At 39.6% G+C, this 20,475-nt stretch overlaps 4 protein-coding genes across 4 annotated transcripts; all 4 read left to right on the forward strand.

Annotated features, from left to right (window-relative positions):
* The first annotated feature begins 1,137 nt into the window (after positions 1-1,137).
* Positions 1,138-2,753, forward strand: LOC140942585 (octopamine receptor beta-1R-like). The gene has a single exon (XM_073391508.1). The coding sequence runs from the start codon at positions 1,353-1,355 to the stop codon at positions 2,331-2,333; it is 981 nt and encodes a 326-aa protein (XP_073247609.1). The 5' UTR covers positions 1,138-1,352; the 3' UTR covers positions 2,334-2,753.
* A 650-nt stretch (positions 2,754-3,403) lies between these two features.
* On the forward strand, positions 3,404-9,427 carry LOC140942579 (uncharacterized). The gene is made up of 5 exons (XM_073391498.1): positions 3,404-4,047; positions 4,815-4,943; positions 6,441-6,578; positions 7,254-7,759; positions 8,611-9,427. Exons 1-5 carry the CDS (start codon positions 3,486-3,488, stop codon positions 8,857-8,859), a joined length of 1,584 nt encoding a protein of 527 aa, XP_073247599.1. The 5' UTR covers positions 3,404-3,485; the 3' UTR covers positions 8,860-9,427.
* A 935-nt stretch (positions 9,428-10,362) lies between these two features.
* On the forward strand, positions 10,363-16,779 carry LOC140942580 (uncharacterized). The gene is made up of 5 exons (XM_073391499.1): positions 10,363-11,044; positions 11,544-11,672; positions 13,545-13,682; positions 13,961-14,460; positions 15,290-16,779. Exons 1-5 carry the CDS (start codon positions 10,480-10,482, stop codon positions 15,536-15,538), a joined length of 1,581 nt encoding a protein of 526 aa, XP_073247600.1. The 5' UTR covers positions 10,363-10,479; the 3' UTR covers positions 15,539-16,779.
* Positions 16,780-16,843: 64 nt separating this feature from the next.
* On the forward strand, positions 16,844-18,594 carry LOC140942584 (D(1)-like dopamine receptor). Its single transcript, XM_073391507.1, has one exon. It carries the CDS (start codon positions 17,201-17,203, stop codon positions 18,194-18,196), a length of 996 nt encoding a protein of 331 aa, XP_073247608.1. The 5' UTR covers positions 16,844-17,200; the 3' UTR covers positions 18,197-18,594.
* The last annotated feature ends 1,881 nt before the right edge of the window (positions 18,595-20,475 follow it).

The raw sequence follows: 20,475 nt of genomic DNA on the forward strand, positions 1-20,475 counted from the left end.
AGAGTTTGTTAAAGGGGCACTCCGTCAGTATGTACCTCCGAATTCCTAAGTGGAGTCACCATCTTCGATTTTGCCGAGCACAGAAAGACTGGAGACTTTCAGAAATCAATGAGGTGGACAAAAGCTGAAAAGAACGTCAAGTGGGGGAGTGGGAAGGGGACTGAATTACTTCTCTTTTCCATTACTGCGGCACAACAACCAGTTCTCGTGTGACCACTTTCCCCCCCACCCCCTTACCCACGTAGTTTCCTTGTTAGGATGTTTTAGAAATTTTGGCCAATCTCGTACGGAAACCTTCCTAAAACTAAGAGTCGTATATTCTGCTGTTTAGCCATTTTCGAAAATAATCATCTATAAAAACAAAAAAAGACCTTCGCGGAAATACATCTGTTCGCTGAATTGGACAAGGAGCAGTTGGTGTTGGAATAGTTAATAAAACCCACTACGAGTAATATCACATCTGCGATAATCCCGCGTAATAAAAGCATTGAAAATTGTCTGTTAATGGCAGGCAAATGATAGACGCAAGTATTAACTGCCCGAAACTAAATATAATGAAGTAAAAGTTTTGAAAGACTAGCCGGATTTGATTGGCATTATCGAGTCTATTTGAAAGCAATATGACTCGAGTCTATTGAGAGAAATATGAATCTCTTCGCAAGTAAAAGCTTTTCCTGACAAGTAAAGAATAAAAGATTTATAAGAAGAGATCATAAAAGATTGCAGATGGCATCGCCAACTGGAGATAATAATTTAGTTTGATTATAAATTTTGGTAATAAAAAAACGCAATAATAATCATAACAAAAACCTCGTGATGAGTACTTAGCAAATGTGTCAAGATTTGTTTCCTGTTTTCTATTCAACAATTTTCTTTTTGAGGCAAATTATTGTTTTACATTCAGTTCACGTGCTGCACATCTTATAAAGGAGGTCACTTGGAAGACTGAAAATTCGAAAAGGTCAAAGCAGAAAATCCTAAGTGAAAGACGCGGTATTGGGCATCGTCAACAGAACTAGAAAGCAGCGAACGTTTGCATAAAGTGTGTGGAAATTTAATGAAAACGAATAGAATCCTTGAGGAACAGAGTATCAATGAGCTGTTTACTCATCAAGCTAACCACTGCATGAGGAAAAATTTTCATTCCCGCGTCTCTTCAAGTCTAACAGATAACATACCGGGATGGGCGAATGATTTTCTTTCAGAAAAAGATATGACAAGAGATGAGATTTTCTTTTATTTGACCGAGATTTGATTAAAAGTACTTGAAATCCCCTTGAAAGACTGCGGAAATGAGAGCTTTGCCAAAGAGAATTGAACAAGCGCCGCAGAGTGACATTTAACGTAGCTTCATGATACTATTCGTCAATAATTTCTCCAAGGCGGATAGCACCTCCAACATGAACTTAACTTCATTGCCTGTACCGTCCAGACAATCAGCGTACGTTTTCCTTGTTCTGTCTTCCATGCTTGCGGTATTAATCATAACAGGAAACTCGCTTGTTATCGCTGCATATCGAAAGAACACCCGCCTTCAAACTCGCACCAATGTCTTTATTGTGAGTCTAGCCGTGTCGGACTTACTCGTCGGTAGTATTTCCGTGCCGATATGGACATATCTTACGTTCGTTAACTACGAGCAAGATCTGGACGGTTTCTTTGAGTTCTTCATAAACTTTGACCGGTTTAGCGCTTTGGCGTCCATTTTTCATTTAACTGCCATCTCGCTTGAACGATACATGGCAATCTCAAGACCTTTCGACCACGGGATGCGGTCGTTTCGCTTCTACAAATACATGGTGATCTCAGCCTGGATCACAGCTGGTGGAATGACGATATTGTCCGTATTTTCTAAGTTGTTTGCTTTCACTGCCGTCAGCACTGTCATCGTGTTTACATTCGGGTTCCTATTACAGGCAGTTTTAATGCTGACCGTGTACGTAAGAATCTTCAGAACAGCTCGAGCCCTTATCGACAGAACCCCCAATACCCGAACGGAGGAATCGATACGAAATCGGGTACGCGAGGAGCGCAAGGTAGCCTTGACAGTGAGCGTTGTTACCATTCTATTTCTGTTGGCCTGGTTACCTTTCTTTGTCATGTCCATGCTTGGGCAATTTTGTATGCATTGTTTTCCAGAAGGAGATGCTCAAAACACGCTGGTGACTTTTGCAAAATGGATGCATTATACAAACAGTGGTGTAAATCCATTGGTATATGCGTTTAGAGATAAAGAAATGCGATGCAGCTTTATGAAACTTATTAGGATCCGTGGAAGTGAACAAGGCGGGCTTCGGCGATCACATTTTGCCGTCGAATTCATGTCGCGATGAATGTTATTTGTCTTCAAACCTAAAAGCTTCCTATTTTGAACTTTGTAAGCCTTGTCAAGTCATTGAGGGATACGATGCTGGAGAATTATCACCAAATTCCGGTCTGAATTACGAAAGTAGTAATTTAATACTCATCCTCATTGGGAAACGGGTGTTTTGATGGAGAGCACCTGTAAGCAGTTTCATTTGTATGGCTCTTAACGTGAAATGCTTCAAGTCACTCAAACCCAAAATTCTCTGGCTGCAGTGGTTCGTATGTAAGACGTACTACTGTAAATGCTCAAGTGTTTTTGTTCCAACACCAAAATGTTCAACCTCTATAGTTCGTTCAGTGATATTGCAACTACAGAAAAGACAATAGAAATAGTCCTACTTCCCTACAGAACTTTAAAAACGTTCATTTGAAGTTCTTGAAGAGAGACAAAATCAATTTAGGCTCGTCAGCGGTATCGATGAGCGGACCAAGATAGCCACGTGTTTTTGACTCATGAGTCTTTGTCCAAGAAAATTGCATCTCTTAGAACTAGCCTTTATTGTGTAACAACAAGCTCAATTATTCTCATCGATTGTGCTCTACTGTTTTATTATTTTTTTTGCCTAGATTTCCTCTAAATTTTTACATTTACTAATCTAGTTAACTGTATTTACATTACCCGCCTCGAATCGTTGTTATTTGCAGGTTGTGTACGCGTCTTTAGTTTGTAGCTTAGATCTCAAAATTTGTAAACTTGTAAGTTGTTTCAAGTCAACCTAGGTAAATTCAATTTCTAGCGAGTAAATGCAGTGCTTGAAAAGACTTAACCTCACGCAATATATCTTTTGTGCTTGATAAAATTGTTGCTGAGAAATAACTCTTTTTTGTCCCAGAGAGGACATTATTGCGTCTTTTGTAGCGTAACCTAGATTGAAAAAGTTATTCACCGACTTTAAAAATTGCGCATTTAAAGTCATTATTGGCAAGTAAGTATTATATTATCATAAAAATATAGTTAGTGAAGAAGTTCTTTTAATCTAAATACTATACACTAGGTCAAAGTTTATCGTTTTGAAACAATCCTCTTTGCATAAATTCTTTTTGGATCAGAGGCGTTGCTCCTGGCAATGTCAAGAGTGATTTTTATTTGAGATTATTTACCGTCCAAAAGAAGCCAAATGGAAGTAGTTTTCACAAAAAAGTGGAAAACACTAAAGTTATGGCTTTGCTTGGTTGCTATCTCTGCCCTTTATTTTGAGCATTTCAGCAGAGAAGCGTTCTTGGCAGAAAATAAATACACCGTGAAAATGTTGCAGAATATCGAGGAGTTCAAGCAGAATTGGTGCCGAATTCGTCAAGCAAGGATAGATTTACACTCTTTATTAAAGCCTTGTAATTATAACATTTCGTGGAATGGAGACTCGCCGAATCGCCTTCTTCAAACGGACGCTAGCCAAAGTTTTATTTCATTTTTTGACGTTCGACCCGCCGGTCAATTTAGTCGTTTCAGTATTCAAACCAAAGCTCGAAATGGCAAACTAAAGCTTGCTGGGGGCGATTCGTGGCGTGTTCTATTACGCGGACCCGCCACAGTGTCGCCCACCGTTTTTGATCACGGCAATGGTACATACGAGTTTTTGTTTCTTGTTATGGATCCAGGGGTCTATAAGTTGGATATCACCCTGGATTACAGCTTGTGTGATGGATACCGAGATCCTCCTGACGATTGGTTTATCGTAGGTAAGTAATGATTGTAACGAAGTGTTTTAGTTCACACAATATGTTAACTGCTTAAATGCTGAGAACTTTTAAAACATCCACACACGGTTGCAAAGTAGTGTCGATCCAATCTTTTAGGTCAGCGTATACTGACGTTGTGCACATTATGAATATGGCCTGGTAAAATCGTGTTTTTTAAAAGAGTTGTCTTAAATCAAATTAGAATCTCAGGGATAAGGAAACAAACAATTGAAAATGAATCGTAACATAGTCAAGAATCCCATCTGGGAGGAGACAAAGGCGGATTATTTTACAAGCGTGGCCGAGGATTTGAACTCGGGATTACAGAGAACAAATCTAGCTAGCGGTCAGGGTGGGACTTGAACTTACAAGTCCAGCGCTCTAACCGCTCGGCCACACGCCCTGCTTCCACTATGTCTTCTTTTGCGGGACTTTTGGCGGTAAGGAAGTTTAGCCTTATCGATGGCTTATAGAATTTCAAGGTGAACATAGGGAAGTCCACATTTTTAGGGTGATAAATGCTCAATGCATTATAAGCTCAATGTGAGGAGACTTTCGATTACCTCCATTTCAGAACCCCTTGCACAAATCTTCGTTTACTGAACTAAAAATCATGGATTGCGCCTTAACAATCTAATTGTGTTATCCAGAGATTATTGAACTAGTAGTAGATATTGAGTATCCCAGCGCACGAAGAAAATCAAACAAGAGATGCTGTCTTTTATGATTGGTAACCTGAACATAAAACCTGTTTTTCTTACTGCCAGGGAATTCTCATGGTAAATTACAAAGAAATGGCTTTCTTGGCGTGAATCGTGCTAGGGATGACTACCTCCTTCAACCATTCCAGAAAGGGAAACTGATTATGATCAATATACCGATGCCTACAAATGAAGGTGATACTCCTTTTTGATATTTGACTTTAAGTTACCACTCAGTCAGCTACCTCTTAACGGACACCTCTATAAGATAAGTTGACTCTCGGTAAGACGAACATCTCTTTAGTGACGGTCCTAAAGGTGTCCTTATTAGAAAGAGTTGACCGTAGATAATATTAACAATGGCTTGTGCCCCTGACCAGTGTGTAATGTGATCTGCAAAAGAATCAAACCTCCCTTTCATTTACTGCTTTAATCGAACTTCACCCGCGTCCTAGAATCGAACATCACTCCTACCGAACGCATTTCAAGAATGCTAGTTCTCGTACTCAACTCGCTTTTCCTCCCTCGTTTATAATTTGCTTGTTTGTCTCAGTTATAACTGAAATCGTAATTCTCGCGTTGGAGTCTTCCTCATGAATTCTTAAATTGTAACTCGTCGTAGCTGTCTCATGTCTCATTCGTAGTTGACGCGTACCTTACTCGTAGCACGCTGTTACTTTGCAGCTGCCTGGCCTTATTTGCAGTTCACCCGAGACCTGCTCTTAGCTCACTCTTACATTATCTAACTCCTTTCAGTTTTTTCCTTACTCGTAGCACTTTCATAGCGCACTCATACACCTCCTTAACCTAGGGTAGTTTTCCAAGAAATAACTTACAGCTAACTGGAATCTTAACGAACACCATAACTCACTCGCATCTCAATCATAAATAACAGGCCGGTGCTTAAGCCGCAACGACGACGATGACGTCAACGAGAACGGCAAAAAAATAAGCAATAGGTTGAGAAGGTTGAGATTGGCACTGAACAACAACTTTGCACGTGCATCACGCTCTTGTGTATATTTCTTTCCGTCACTGCACGATATACGCCGTGAAACTTCCTAATTTCACGTGTTTTGGAGGACGTGAACACAAGACAACGATTTTGTCTTTGTTTTTGTGAACTTAGATACAGTACTTTAGAATTCAACTCCTGAAAAATCGCCAAGATTTGGCAAATTAAAGGAGTTGGAATAAGAGCGATGAAGTTTGTAACAGCGCGAATTCTCTTCCTGGGTGACGTTTTTTGCTGCCGTTACTGTCGTCGTTACTTAAGCTCCCTAATAACTCGTATATATCACTGGTGTTTCACGCTTACCCTTTTTTTAGTCATTAGTATAGGTGATAGCATGACTTGTAGTGATATTTGGCATAAATACCACGAGTGATATTTTGAAATTGTTATACGGTAGGTAATTTCACGAGCCTTTAGGCGAGTTAAATTTGAGACAATTTTGAAATTTCACTCGTGGTATTTATGCCAAATATCACGTACAAATCATGCTATTATTTGTTTATAATACTACCCGCAAAAGGTTTGTAATTTTCACATGTAGGTATTTCAATTTGAGCTGAAATACCACAGCTCTAAGCTAATCAAATTGGAGAAATTTCTCATGTAGTAGTAGAAACAAGTAATACATGTAGTATTGATTTCAAACTGTTGACAGCGTGTTCTATCCATTTCCATAGGAACGTATTTAATGAACAGGCTATTGGAAAGTTCAGATCCTTTATCCAGTTTTGACTTGTCCTGCAAAATCAAGTGCAACTTCATGTGGGATGGCTTCGGTCGTTGGTTGGGAAGGAATTGGAAATCTTTTCTCAGACGTAAGCTTAATTATAGTTGTATGGTTTGTTCAAAAGTGCTATCTTTTTTTTTCATTATCCCTGAAAAACCGCTGAGGATTAATAATCGTAATAAGTATGTATTCATGTGTTATTATTATTATCGAAATGCTTTAGCACGGGTGGATGTTGTACCGACGTTACACCAAGAGAGCGAGCCATGGCTAATGGCCAAAGGTCCCTTGGGTTAGTTCTCCTCCCTTCAACTTTTCAGTACCTCCCTTAAAATCTTTTCTCAATTCCCAACAAAGCCGTTTTCTGCTGCAAACCCGTATTAATGGTAATCCCCAGCTTGTCAAGCCATGTATCCAATCTTTTGCTTACTGCACCGAGTGCACCAACCACTACCAGTACCACCTTCACACGTCTAATACCCCATAATTTTCTAATCTCCTTCTTCAGATCTTGGTATTTCTCAACCTTTTCACTCTGCTTTTCGTAAACTCTGTGATCCCATGGTGAAGCAATATCCGCAATAATTGCCTTGTTACTCTCTTTCTCAACAACAACAATGTCATGTCTTCAGGCATTATCATCATCATCATCATCATCATCATCATCATCATCATCATTATTATTATCATTATTATTATTATTACCTTCGTTAGGTTAGTATTTGATTCACTTCAATAAGATGGACCTACAACTTCTTTGCAGAGCTGCAAACTTCAATGACCAGAGGTACACTTATGAATGTTTCCAAGCTAGAAACCTTGTGGATTTTTGGCGACTCGAACGCTGAAAGAATGCATGTGTCGATAAAAGATTCATTGCTATGCACAAAGGTCTTCAAGTCTTGTAATTTGAGCAAAATGTGGGTCTACCCATGGCCAAGTGTTCAGCCAGTGGCCTGGGATAACAAAGACTTTGAACCCCAACAAATCCTTGATCATATACGAGGAGTCCTGGAACGGCCAGAAATGAATAGTAAAAAGAGCGCCATGATCTTAAATTTAGGACTTCACTACATCGAGAGTACAAGCTTCACCAATTATAAGATCCTTCTAAATGGAGTTTTAAATCTTCTGAACGAGAGAAACGCAGAGACTGGAGAGATGAAGTACAAGACTCGCTTGATTTGGAAGACTACCACATCGATGAACAAAGAGAAAGACGTAGGAAGCCGGCTGAAGGCTGACTGGCAAAGATTTCTTAATTTACCGGTAAGTAACCTCGCAATCCCTGGGGTATATACTGGGGCAGGTGGTGAAGCTTGACAAAGAGTTACCCCAAGGTCTTAGGATTTCATTTGCATTGTGGCATTGGGTATACTACGTTGGCGGATTTGGGTTTACTGTTAGCTTCGTACGATATTTCATCCTTACTGCTGTGAATACCTCTCATTGGCTGGCTTAATACAGTGAAACGTCTTGGGAAAATGGAAACTAGTTTGACTTATCCGTAGGTTCCCAAACTTTACTGGTGAAGGGAAATCAATTTTGGTTCGAATTATCGGTAGGATCATTTCGACCGTGGTAGTGTCCAGAAGTGGGGATTCTCAGAGCCGTAGCTAGCGGCAGCTGCCCCCCTGGACCTGTTGAGCCAGACAAATCAAGTCTGTGGATGGATTTGCTTTCTTTAGACTCAGTTATTTTGATTGTAGTGACTTGCAATTGTTTTCCGTTTTCATATTCGAAGTCGATTTTTCGGAGACATATCTCATGACAAGTGCTCAAAAAGCGTTTCGGAGCCTCCAAATTTGAAACTTTTCTGGGAGAGGATACTCCCAGACCCCCCTACAAGGCTCGTACCTTCGGCACTCGCGATAATGCCCCCCCCCCCCCGTTACAAAAAAAACTAACTACGGCCCTGGGATTATACTATATTGGTTCATAAAACATTGTCTCTTTAGTTTGACTCCGTAAAACGCTGTAAAAGAAGGTCCTTTGTTTTTTCTGCTAGCCTCTTTGCTACTTCTAATTGGATTGAATGACCAGAAAACAAGCCATAAACTTTTAATACCCGAGAGGAACAACCTCTCATGTCTGATGCAGTCATATCTGTTTCTTTTCAGCGAGTGCGTCTATATAATGCTTTCGCAACGTCCCTTATGTGCCAGGCTGGTCTAGTGGTCCTTGATGTGTATCCACTTACGAGATCCTTCCCAGGGGGTACCGGGGGTCCTGACGTAGCACATTATAAGGAGCACGACACAGTACATTTTAAATACTATGTTATGAAACCGGTTCACCTATTTTTAGAAGATTATTTTACGGAAAAAGTGCCTTCTCCTATAAACCTTGAAAATTACCACTTTTCTTAATTTGTCCATTTTCATTTGTAAAGTGTAAATAAAAGCACACCTTGTTCAATGAATGTAAGTTTCAGTTAATGTTGCAGAACGCTGGTGAGGTTCTGTCGAGGCTGAAAGATTTTGTGTTCATGTAAGCTTAAACACTTTGTCCTCAATGATATTGTTCGCGTTTTGACGGCGCTCTCCATGCTTCATTAAAGAAAGGCAAGCCTTCCCTCCCCCCTCAAACAATGCTGGGTCATCTGGAGGAAACACAACAAAGACAATGATGTTTGTAGAGTGGGAGGAGGGGTCCATATTATTTTTTTTTGAAGAACCATACTCCATTTGACAACAATTCCGTGGCCGATAGTAGTTGTTTTCATCTGTGGTGTAGACCATACTTGGCGGCGAACTACGACCTCTTTAAAATACGAACGTTTCCATGGTCACCAAGTAAAGTTGAATTAGGTACATTTTACCCCTTCACACTCAAAGTAGGTTCCAAGTACACTTACATTATACTTGAAGCTCTAGTGTGAAGCCAACAATCATCCGTTCAGTTCAATTTCCCATTGTGAGTCACCATCACATGGATAACACTATGTCACGCTATTTGCTGTCTTTTAAAAAACTAAAACTTGCCTTCGCTTTAATTGAAATTGAATTTCAAAAATAACGGTCCAATTTGGTTATTTAAGGCTATCTTTAGGCATTGAAACTGTTTCCTGTCGTCTGTCACAAAAGATGGCAAGGATGGACATGGATTGAAAATTGAAAACGTTGGGCCAACTTTTTCAAGATTTACCGCTATGCCCGCAAAAATCACCAGTATAAAAATTATTATTAGTACTCCCTGATAGCTGTGACTTGTCCTTTTTTAACCGGCAGCGGAGAAATGAAGTGTTTTTTTTGAAACTGAGATCTGAGATCCAGTGGAATAACAAGCTTATAACTGAGAGAACTCGGCTTAAATTGTTTAAGGGATACTTGTGGAAACCTCCTAATATGTCACTGATAACAGTGGCGAAAACGTACCAGAACCATTCATTCACTTGTCAGTTGTGGTGTAAAGAAATGATTATAATACAGCAATAACCTGAGTACGTTGTCGTTACAAAACGTTCTTGCCACTACCGTCTCTTTTCTTTGACGTATGTAACAATCTTGAGCTCAGTCTATGTTTCTCATGACTAGCAGGTTTTAGTAAAATCCAACTAGTGGTCTATTGTCAATCCTGCGTTCTGACTGGTTGAGCTACTGCTAGGCTGTATGTTATAGCCCACTAGTAGCGAAAAGCGCCGGCTTTGAAAACCAAAACAATGGCGGCTCAATCGCCTTTTGCTAGCTAAAATTGTTTTGTCTCGATATTTTGTTTTACTAAAAAAATTATCCCTCTCGCTCTCTTGGTCTATTGACTCAGAGGAATAATTGTTAAAAATTAGAATGGTGAGCGAAAAAAAAAATGTTTAAAAAGAGGTTTGACGACAACAAAGAACGCGAAAATTAGAAAAAATATGGCACCCTCGTCACAAAATAACATGCCGAGTAAATGGGTGGGGTTGCTATGGTGATGGACTCTTTATTAATATTTCTTTTTCATGCTATCGATTGACCCATAATAGCGAACCTAATCAGAGAGATCCGCAAATGATTCAAATCTTGCTCCAAAAGTGGAAGTTGTTTTTAAAGCTATGGTTTTCAACTGTGGCAGCTCATTTAGTTTATTATCAATATGTCAACAACGACGCAAACTCGCAAAAACATGGGCATCAGATGAGAATTTCTCAGGATATTGTCGCCTTCCAGCAAAATTGGTGTCGCATGCAACGTGCGAGAATTGACTTGAATTCGTTTTTAAAACCCTGCAATTATAACATTTCATGGAATGGAGAATCACCGAATCGTTTGCTACAAACAGACGCTAGCCAGAGCTTTATTTCATTATTTGATATCAGACCCGCCGGTCAATTTAGCCGTTTTACTATTCAGACTAAAACTCAAAATGGCGAACTGAAGCTTATTGGCGGTGACTCGTGGCGTGTTTTATTACGCGGACCCGCCACTGTGTCACCCACCGTGTTTGATCACGGCAATGGTACATACGAATTTTTGTTTTTGATTATGGACCCAGGTGTCTATAAATTGGATATCACCCTGGATTATAGCTTGTGTGATGGATACCGGGATCCACCGAAAAATTGGTTTATTGTAGGTGAGTAGTTGAGTAGTCGAGACGGGAGGTTAGGGATAAGAAAAAACCTAAAAATAATTTGTTATAGAGAAAGATTATTTATAGTATGCATAGCTACACTAATGTTGACAAACATCATATATCGTAACAAAGTAACTAAATGGGGTGAGCGAATCAGTACATGAAGTGAATTAAAGCATTGAGTTACATGGCATTTGCCAATTAACTGCGCTTAAAACAGTCGAATTGTTTTGCAAAACCTGAATTCCATTTTGCCCTTAATGTGGTAGAAATACCGTTCCGAAAAGGTGATCTAATTTACCCATGCTGTAGCTTTTTTTGTGGCTTCTGGCCTTAAAAAAAATTCAACGCATCTTTGTTTACTTCAATATCCAGCCAACTCATCTGTTCAGCACTTGCCTCACCTTAGCATCACTGAGTCGTATGTTTTATCCCGTCTACTACAACTTTTGTACATCCACGTATTTTTGAATCATGGAGATCATGTCGTTTTTAACAGGGAATTCTCAAGGAAAAATGCAAAAAGATGGGACTCTTGGTCAAAATCGCGCAAAAAATGATTACCTTCTTCAACCCTTCCAGAAAGGAAAATTGATTATAATCAATATACCGATGCCTACGAATGGAGGTAAGATAGAGAACTAATAGAAACGAATATCGATTTTTTTGGGGTGGTTTTATTTGGTTATATTGAGTTGAAGTTTCAAATTGTGAGACTTCTTATTGCCAATTTGACAGATGAAAATAATGGAACTGTGGCACGTTTTAGTGGATGTTAAAGGGGCTGTGTCACAGCAGTCCAGTTCATTTTGTTTAATTTTGCCAATTAGGGAAAGTTCATTTAAAATGACAAGGGGGGGGATGAAGATATTGAAACTCGAAGCTTGAAATTTTAGCAGCCCCCCTCGCTAGCGGTTCAATTTTTTAGGAGCCCCCTCCTTGGTAGTCGAAAAAATTTCAGAGCCCCCCCCCCCTCCTCCTTCAATTCCTTTGCTCCCCTGAAAAAAGATCGCTAGACTGTATTAAATATATTTACCGTTATTGTCTTCAGTGGTTTATACTATGACAAACTTGAGATACAGTTGTGATACAATTTTCTAAAGCATTTTTGGGATGAACAAGAGTGTAATAATTACTGAGACTACATTTGTTATATCTGTAAACCACGTGATATAGCTGAGTTGCACAGGTCATTAAATTGTTTAGTTGAAAACCATCCGATCTGTATGATGATGTCATGTGTTGGTTTTGAAGTATACAAATTTTCGGAGCCCCCCTTCCTAGCGCAACAATTTTTTCAGAGCCCCCCCTTCGGGTGTCTAAAAATTTTCGGAGCCCCCCTCAATATCTTCATCCCCCCCCCTTGTCATATTAAATGAACTTTCCCTTACTCGCTCTCAATCGCTATGAAACTTAACGTAAGCAAAGAAATTACACGCAAATGACGAAATCAGAGATCCGTGACAAACAAATATGTCTCCTGAGCATTATTTTTTAAGTTGAAAACAGCAGGGATCAACTTTGAAAAACTGTAAGGCTGATCAGTTTTCAAAAACCCTAATTTCAATCCGTTTCAATCTTCTCCAGTTTTGCCCATCCGTGGCATCTGTTGTTTCTGTTATGTTATTTTAACCTTCCTTTAAAGTTTTAAGCGGTTATTTTTATGTTTCTCTTTATGTAGTGGGCATTTTATAAATTCCTAATTTGGCTGAATTTCGTGAAACAGCTCCTTTAAGCATCATCATCTTGATCGTCAGCTTTCATCACTATCGTCAAGATCATCATCATCATCATCATCACCCGGTCACCACCACCATCATCATCAGCAGCAGTAGCAGCATCACCACCACCACCACCACCATCATCATCAACATTAGGGAGCTTAAGCAACAACGACGGCGATGGCTACGAAAACGTCACTCAAAAAGTAAAGCCGCGCTGCTTCAAACTTTATCGCACTTATTCCATCTCGTTTAATTCATCAAATGTTGGCAATTTTCTCTGGAGTTGAATTCTAGAAGACTGTATCAAAGTTCAGGAAAATAAAAAGAAAGTCGTCGTCTGGTGTTCACGTCCTCGACAAAACGTGAAGTTAGGTATTTTCACGTCGTAGTCATGCAGTTACCGCAAAGAAATGCACAAAAAAGCGTGATGCACGTGCAGAGTTGTTGTTTTGCCAATCTAAACCTTTACTTTTTTGCCACGCATGTTGACGTCGCCGATATCTTTGCTTAAGCTCCCTCCCACCACTCCTACCACCATCACCATCATCATCATCATAATCATCATATTTTTTATCATCATCGTCACACATATGAATCAGTAACGTGCCTAACTTTGTCACGTCTTTATTTTGTTGATTTAACGATCACGATAACGGTAGACAGAAACTTATTTTACTCAGAGTCATATTTTATAGTATTTCAAACACATAAAAGCACAGTTTCCAGCACGAACACTACAAGGCTGGTAAACCTGTGGCTTCCTCTTACCTCACCAGGAGCATTTCTAATAAATCGATTGCCTGACAGTTCATGTGTCGCTTCCAAATTTGACTTGACCTGTGGTATTAAATGCAAATTCATGTGGGACGGCTTTGGTCGTTGGCTTGGAAAAAACTGGAAACCTTATCTTACAGGTAAATTTCTTTTTAACTGTCGGTCTCGTATATAAAAGTTTTTAATGCTAATTTAACCATTGTCTCACTTTTACCAATTTAATTCGTAGATCTGCTGATTTTGAAATAAGGCTCCGCACCCAAACATCTATAAGAATGAACACATCCCGTCGTTCTTTTAGACCTTGCAATAAAGAAAAGGGTCACCTAACCAAATTTTCAAATACCAGCTACCTTCTTTATTTCAAGCTTAGCCTTTATTAATGTTTATATGGACTGTTGTTTTATTTTTTTAAAAGAACCATCAAATCGTCCATCGGCCAAGAAATCAGTTACCCCTCGCAAGCTGGACACCTTGTGGATATACGGGGATTCACAGGCTGAGAGACTGCACCTGTCAATAGAGGGTGGACCGCTGTGCACAAAGATCTTCAAATCTTGCAACATAAGTAAAATGTGGGTTTATCCTTACACCAGCCAGGTTCCACCCTGGGACAACAAAGACTACGATGACAAATTAATCCTTGACGATCTAAGAAAAGTACTGGAGAGGCCGGAGATGAACGAGAATAGCATATTGATTTTAAATCTAGGATTACATTACATGGAGAGCATTAGTCTAAAGGATTACCAAAACCTCTTGGACAAAGTTGTTGATTTACTGAACGAAAGGGACAGCACGACTGGTGAACTGAGGCACAAATCACGAGTAATATGGAAAACCAGCACTTCTTTAAGCAAGGAAAAGGACACTGGCGGTCAGCTGAAGAGCGATCGCCGAAGATTTTTAACATTGCCGGTGAGTAAAAATACCTTAAAGTCAAGTACAACATCTATAACGACTACCACATTAAGTAATTTTTTTCTGCGGAAATTATTATTGTAATCAGAGTCAGTGAGTAGAGTAGAGTGATTTTAAATGTATCTGGAAAAATATTGATGTGATTCTGACACAACCGATGCGCAAAAGAAGGCAGCATAACGGCTGGATTTGTAATCCGGGAGCTGGAGTGCAAGTCACGCCCTGACCGCTAGCTCTCGTACTTACCCAGGACCGTTACGGTTTGGAATAATCCCCCTCATTCTATTAAGCATGCTACTTGTGCTCAACAGTTTAAAAGCGTTCTACATACTTACCATAAGACCAGGCTAAGTTTCTATCGGTCGCCATAGTTACACCTGAATCACACTCTTTCTGCGCACGCCCTTTTTTTCCTTTATATACGTTTTTTCGTCCGATTTTAGTACGTTCGTCTCAAAGTTTTAAACATTGTAGGGGTTGAAAGTCAGTTGGGGCTCCTCTCCTGTTTTCATCTCCTGTCAGCGGGCTGTGCTGCTGTATATTTGTAATTTTCTTCCTTTACAAATATCTATAAACTAAACCAAACAAACTGGTTTATTCTTACCCTCCCGGTTCCCCACACCATATTACTAACAAACGAAAAGGCATCTACATGTAAGTCGACGTCTAGTAGTTTTCATTGCATATAAATTATGTTTATTTTAATGGTATTGTATACGTTTGTTGCATGTTAACTCTTTCTGACACGCGACAATCATGCGCGCGAGCAAACACTTGACGATCGACGAAGATTCATTGAAATCACTAACAGGTTGTTCTCTTTCAGCGGGTGAATCTCTACAACTCCTACGCGTCGTCCCTAATGTGCCGTACTGGGTTAGAGGTCCTTGATGTGTACCCCTTCACGAGGTCCTACCCAGAAGGTACCGGGGGTCCTGAAGTGGCTTATTATAAGGAACACGACATTGTTCATTTCAAGTTTCATGTTATGAAAACTATTGACCTGTTTATAGAAGATTACTTTCGCGGCCAAGTTGTGCTTCCCATTAGTCTAAGGAACTACGTGTTTTCTTGAACTATTCTGCTGGCAGCCAAACTATCTTTATTGTTGCCTGTGGACCGAGTTTCCCATCAGTCTGAATGTTATTTACTCTACAATGAATTCTGGATGGGATTTAACGATAGCTCAAAATTAGCCTTTTTAGGCTCTCAGTTAGTTGGGATAAGGGGAGAGAATTTTAGCAAGTTGAAAAGCGCAAAAAAGAGTCCTCGTCCGTCTCTTTCTTTCGCTCGTTTTTCTTTCGTTAGTCCCTACTTACCGAAATGAACTGGAACAGCCCAGCTGAGAATTGACCAAAATTGTATTTTAATATTGTTGGCTGTATAAGAGGTTTTTAACAGTTTTTATAAAAGTTCAATATTTAAGATCCGACTAACAAAAGTGTAGAAATGGTCCGGTGTTTAGCTAAAAGCCGTGAAATTACTGAAACTTTAAAAGGAGTGGTGACGATTCCGTTTTTCGTAAGCAAGGCCTATTTGCACATGAAACAGTACGAATTATTAACCGCTCCGGTCAAATTAACAAGTTTCAACTCAGCTGAGACATCTACTCTACATGCAGGCTCCACTCAACAGAGCATGTTTTATGCAGTTTATAATTTTTTTTTAAGCATGTTGTTTTTGCTACAACACTAAGTAAACAAGTGTCTGATAAAACGGTAGAGTTTGTCAATCATGGCGTAATTCAGTTCTGCCAAAGGGAAGTTTTTTTAGCTTTTTGTGCTGAAAACTCCTTCTCTGCGATAAACACACAGTAAATGGCAGCCATCTTTTCTTTGACGAAACGATTACGTCATTCCTGTGCAGGGTAGTTGATATCCGTCGTTTCAGATCTCTTGGTGACATTTCAATTACCATGACATAATGCGCTCTGTAAATTAATAGACTAAAAAAACTGGAAAAAGGCTTAATAATAATAGTTTGAATTAAAAAATGCAGTTATCATCTCCTACATGTACAATAGCTTGTCGATTCCTTTCAACACCGATTCTGAAATGTTCTTATTTTGTGGACTAAATAAATTGATCAATAGAATCAATATATTGGTTCTTACAGCCCTTTCTGAATCAATATTTTTTTATAATAGCATAACTGTCTTAAAGAAGTGTAACGTTTAATCCAACCGAAATTAAAAATATAATATATTCACCTCTTTAGCGTGAAACAATACACACAACAAAAGTCCGACCTAGAATTAAACGCCATCTTGATGCCACAATGTATTCATTAAACAGAAAATAAAGAGATCTACTTCCAATTTCCGACTTTCAAATGAAGGTGTGTCTAGATGCTAAACTTGGGTCATATTCGAATGGCAATTGTGTATTCTTTACGACATCAGTTAAAAAGATTCATATCCTGCGGTTGTGTCGTCAAACCAGAAATCGGACGTAAAACAAATATAAATGGCAGAAAATGTATTTACGCTACACTACTGAAGCAGGTGAATGTGTTTTACTGTCAGCCTCTTTGTTTTATAAGCTATTGAAAACATCTCCATTAGCCGGCCGGTTTTTTTTTCTTCCAGCCGAGTTTCGGTACAGTTCCCTATCTTCTCTGATTCGACATCAGAACTGTTAACGGAGCTGTATCCAGTTAGGTTGTTAGCTGTCATTTTAACTTTAACTGTTGTGCTTTGTTAGAGGTGTTGAATGAGTGTTATCTGCACATCAAGGCAATGCAAATGACTTCGGCCTCAACCGACACCGTTAGCAAGAACACAAGTCAAGTAAAGCAGGCCGGGATGACTTCTTTCCATGTGATTGCTGCTCCTTCAATCATTCTTATCGTTGCCATATTATTTGGCAATTCTCTAGTCATTGCCTCCTACAAGATTAACAGAAGGCTGAAAACTCGGACAAACGCATTTCTGGTTAGTTTAGCCGTCTCGGATTTTCTGGTTGGCAGCATATCTCTACCTATGTGCATTTATGGGATCACATCGGAGCCGTGGAACGTTTCTATCGCTTTCAACGCCGTTTTCAAAAGTTTTGACGTCTTTGCTGCTCTCGCATCTATTTTTCACCTGACGGCAATAAGCATGGAACGTTACATCGCAGTTTCGCGGCCGTTTTATTACAAACGCTTGCCGTCTCTCTTTCAGCGGGTATTAATAACGACAGCCTGGTCTGCCGCCTGCTTTCTCGCACTGTTATCTAACTTTACTCTTCTGGAAAACAGCTGGAGTAGTCAATGCTACTCTCTGGTTTTGCTTATGTGCGGCTTAGTCGTACCCACCGCCATCATCGCGCGCATGTACATTGGAGTGTTTTCAGTTGCGCGATCTCTCCAACAACGTAACCCATCTCATACTACGATAAAGCAAAGCGATGGAAGTTTGAAGCGATATTATCAAGGGGAGAAAAAAGTCGCCATCACCGTTGCGCTTATAACAGTCTTATTCATCGCTGCATGGCTGCCATTCTTCGCTGTGTCAGTCACAGCTGCTTTTTGCGTCCATTGCCTTTCTTCTTCCCCACACTCCCTCTACAGAATCATCGTCATAGTGAAGAGTGTGCATTACATGAACAGCGCCGTCAACCCACTCGTGTATGCGCGCCGTGATCGTGAAATGAGACAAACATTTTTAAGACTCCTCGGGTTACACAGCGGTACTAGTCGATTTTCATTCGAAAAAAGTAGCCCAGAAGCATTGGCCATGCGTACGATTTAACATTCCTGTCTGCAGTTTGCGTGTTAGGAGGCGCTTTGCCTTTTTCGAAAAAGCTCAAACCGAGTCATTTAGAGGTCTTTCTACATCACTTCCTATATCGGTAGTTGTTACAACAGTGTGCGCTATATGAATAGCGGCCTTGATCCATTTGTTTATGCGAGATGTAATTGGGAAATAACATGAATACATTTTTAAGTCTTGCCCTGGTCCCATCAGTTGTTCAAAAGGTGGATATGAGATAACGCTATCCATCGGATAAATATCTATCCACTGGATAGCGCAATTGGTTATCCACTGGACAGTGATTTATCCGGTGGATAGCGCTATCCACGGAACAATCGGGACCTGGTGGGTTGCGTTGTTGCCTCTGTATTCTCATATAACTTCTGAATTTAAACACTGATAGGCAAAGCTAATTTGGAAAAAATTGCAAGTCAGTTTCCTCCCCGGTATAAACTGGGCCCAACCCAACTCTTCTTTTATACCAAGAGATCATAAACCGTTCATGGTTAATACTGGTGTGCGTTTGGTTTGGGAGTTTACCCGCATTGCTCATCAGTTTCAAGTTTGCTTATTGGTAGAGTAAGAAGGAATCGAATTCTACCTTGAACCAATGGTCTAACAATCAGTCACAACTATCTTGGTTACAGTAATTAACAAAATTTTCAGAGACAAAAATGTACGCCCGACACTTCCAGCAAGTAAACTCGTGTTTGTGGTAGTTTATAAAACTGCGGTGTAGATCACACGTAACTTTAGTAACTTGGTTCCGTCAAACTGATTGCTGTTGATATAATATTGTGCCAGATTGAACAAATAAAGAAATGGAATGCAAAGATGTATTAAGTATTCCGCTGGTTTGCCATTGAGTGGTGCTTACCATTATTCGTTTCCAACCCAAAATTCTGCCAAAGTTCTTCGTTTTGGTTTCGCATATTAGTAATACCGCGCCGGCGCAGTGCGCAGCATTAAACTGTTACAAAAAGTAGTTTATTTGAGATTTGATCAGAAAACGAATAACAAGCTGAATCTCAGTCAGCAACCAAACACACTGTTGCACCGCACATGTCGTCTAGTAGGAGAGCATTGCCCATATTTCCTAAATCAGGGATCGTTTAAGGAAGATCAAAGATAATTGCAGCCTACTGTAATGGACAAAAATTTCGAGCCGTTAACTTGATTCTCAAGTGCCGGATTTGATTAAGCACGTCCATCCTCGAATAACCGCTCACCCTATAGGTAGGAAAAGTTAGTAAGTGCCCAGCCTCGAATAAGCGCCCACAAAAAGCAAAAAGTTTGAACTTACTGACAATGAGCCGGATTAGCATGGACTAAGTTCTTCTAACATACTTCCTTGAAGACCGAGTTTTCTTAGTATTTTAAAGCAACTTTCAATGAACAGTTAAAATTCTGATTTGGAACATCGGGAACATCTTCACGTTTTGTTGAAGAATAAAATTACTAACGCTGAAAATCGTGAAATTTCAATAAGCGCCCAACCTCGAATAAGCGCCCACTGTCAAGGTCCAAAAATTCATAAGCGCCCAGGGTGCTTAATCGAATAAATACGGCACTTTGGTACAACCATAAAAGCTAGTAGCCAGCGAGCTTCTCAGTGCTGATTAGGGCTTTTACGCAAGCTAGGATTTTGGACATACGACTCCATTATTTTGTCGCTAGAGCGTTCTTTGTGGCGTACCCTGCTTAACTTGTAAATCTCATTTTTACTCGCGATTTTCGTAAAGACTATAGTCACTTTACTTTAGAATGAAAATATTGTTATACATTGAATGAGGCCTGGAACGCGAAGATGGCGGGTGTAGAGTTAAACGCGTGGAGAGTTTAACCGTACAGAATTTAAGAGTTTAACTGCACAGAATTTAACCCAGAGCACGAGTTTAACTGTTATCATTACTCATATATACCCTTCCTTTTTTAATATGATTAATTTAGCCAGAACTCCATAACTAGCTTTTATAAGTACTATATAACCTCCACCCACTTGTAACCGCTTTTTGGTAGTAGCCAACTCGAAAGCTTGGCTCCTTTGGCTGCTACACACTTTTTTCTTTTAACTGTTATGTTTAATTCATTTTATAGTTAGCTCTGTTTTTACTTCTTTTTTTTTTCTTATTGTTGTCGTATTGTAATTGAATAAGTGTGAATAAATGAACTTGAACTTGAACAGGGGCACCCAACTAGAATATAGTTCAAAAACACTTAAACATAGCATTGTTAAACGTATCTTAGTATTTAAACGGTAGATATAGGCATATTCA

This window comes from Porites lutea, chromosome 7 (genome assembly GCF_958299795.1).
Source record: "Porites lutea chromosome 7, jaPorLute2.1, whole genome shotgun sequence".
Taxonomy (NCBI): Eukaryota; Metazoa; Cnidaria; class Anthozoa; order Scleractinia; family Poritidae; genus Porites; species Porites lutea.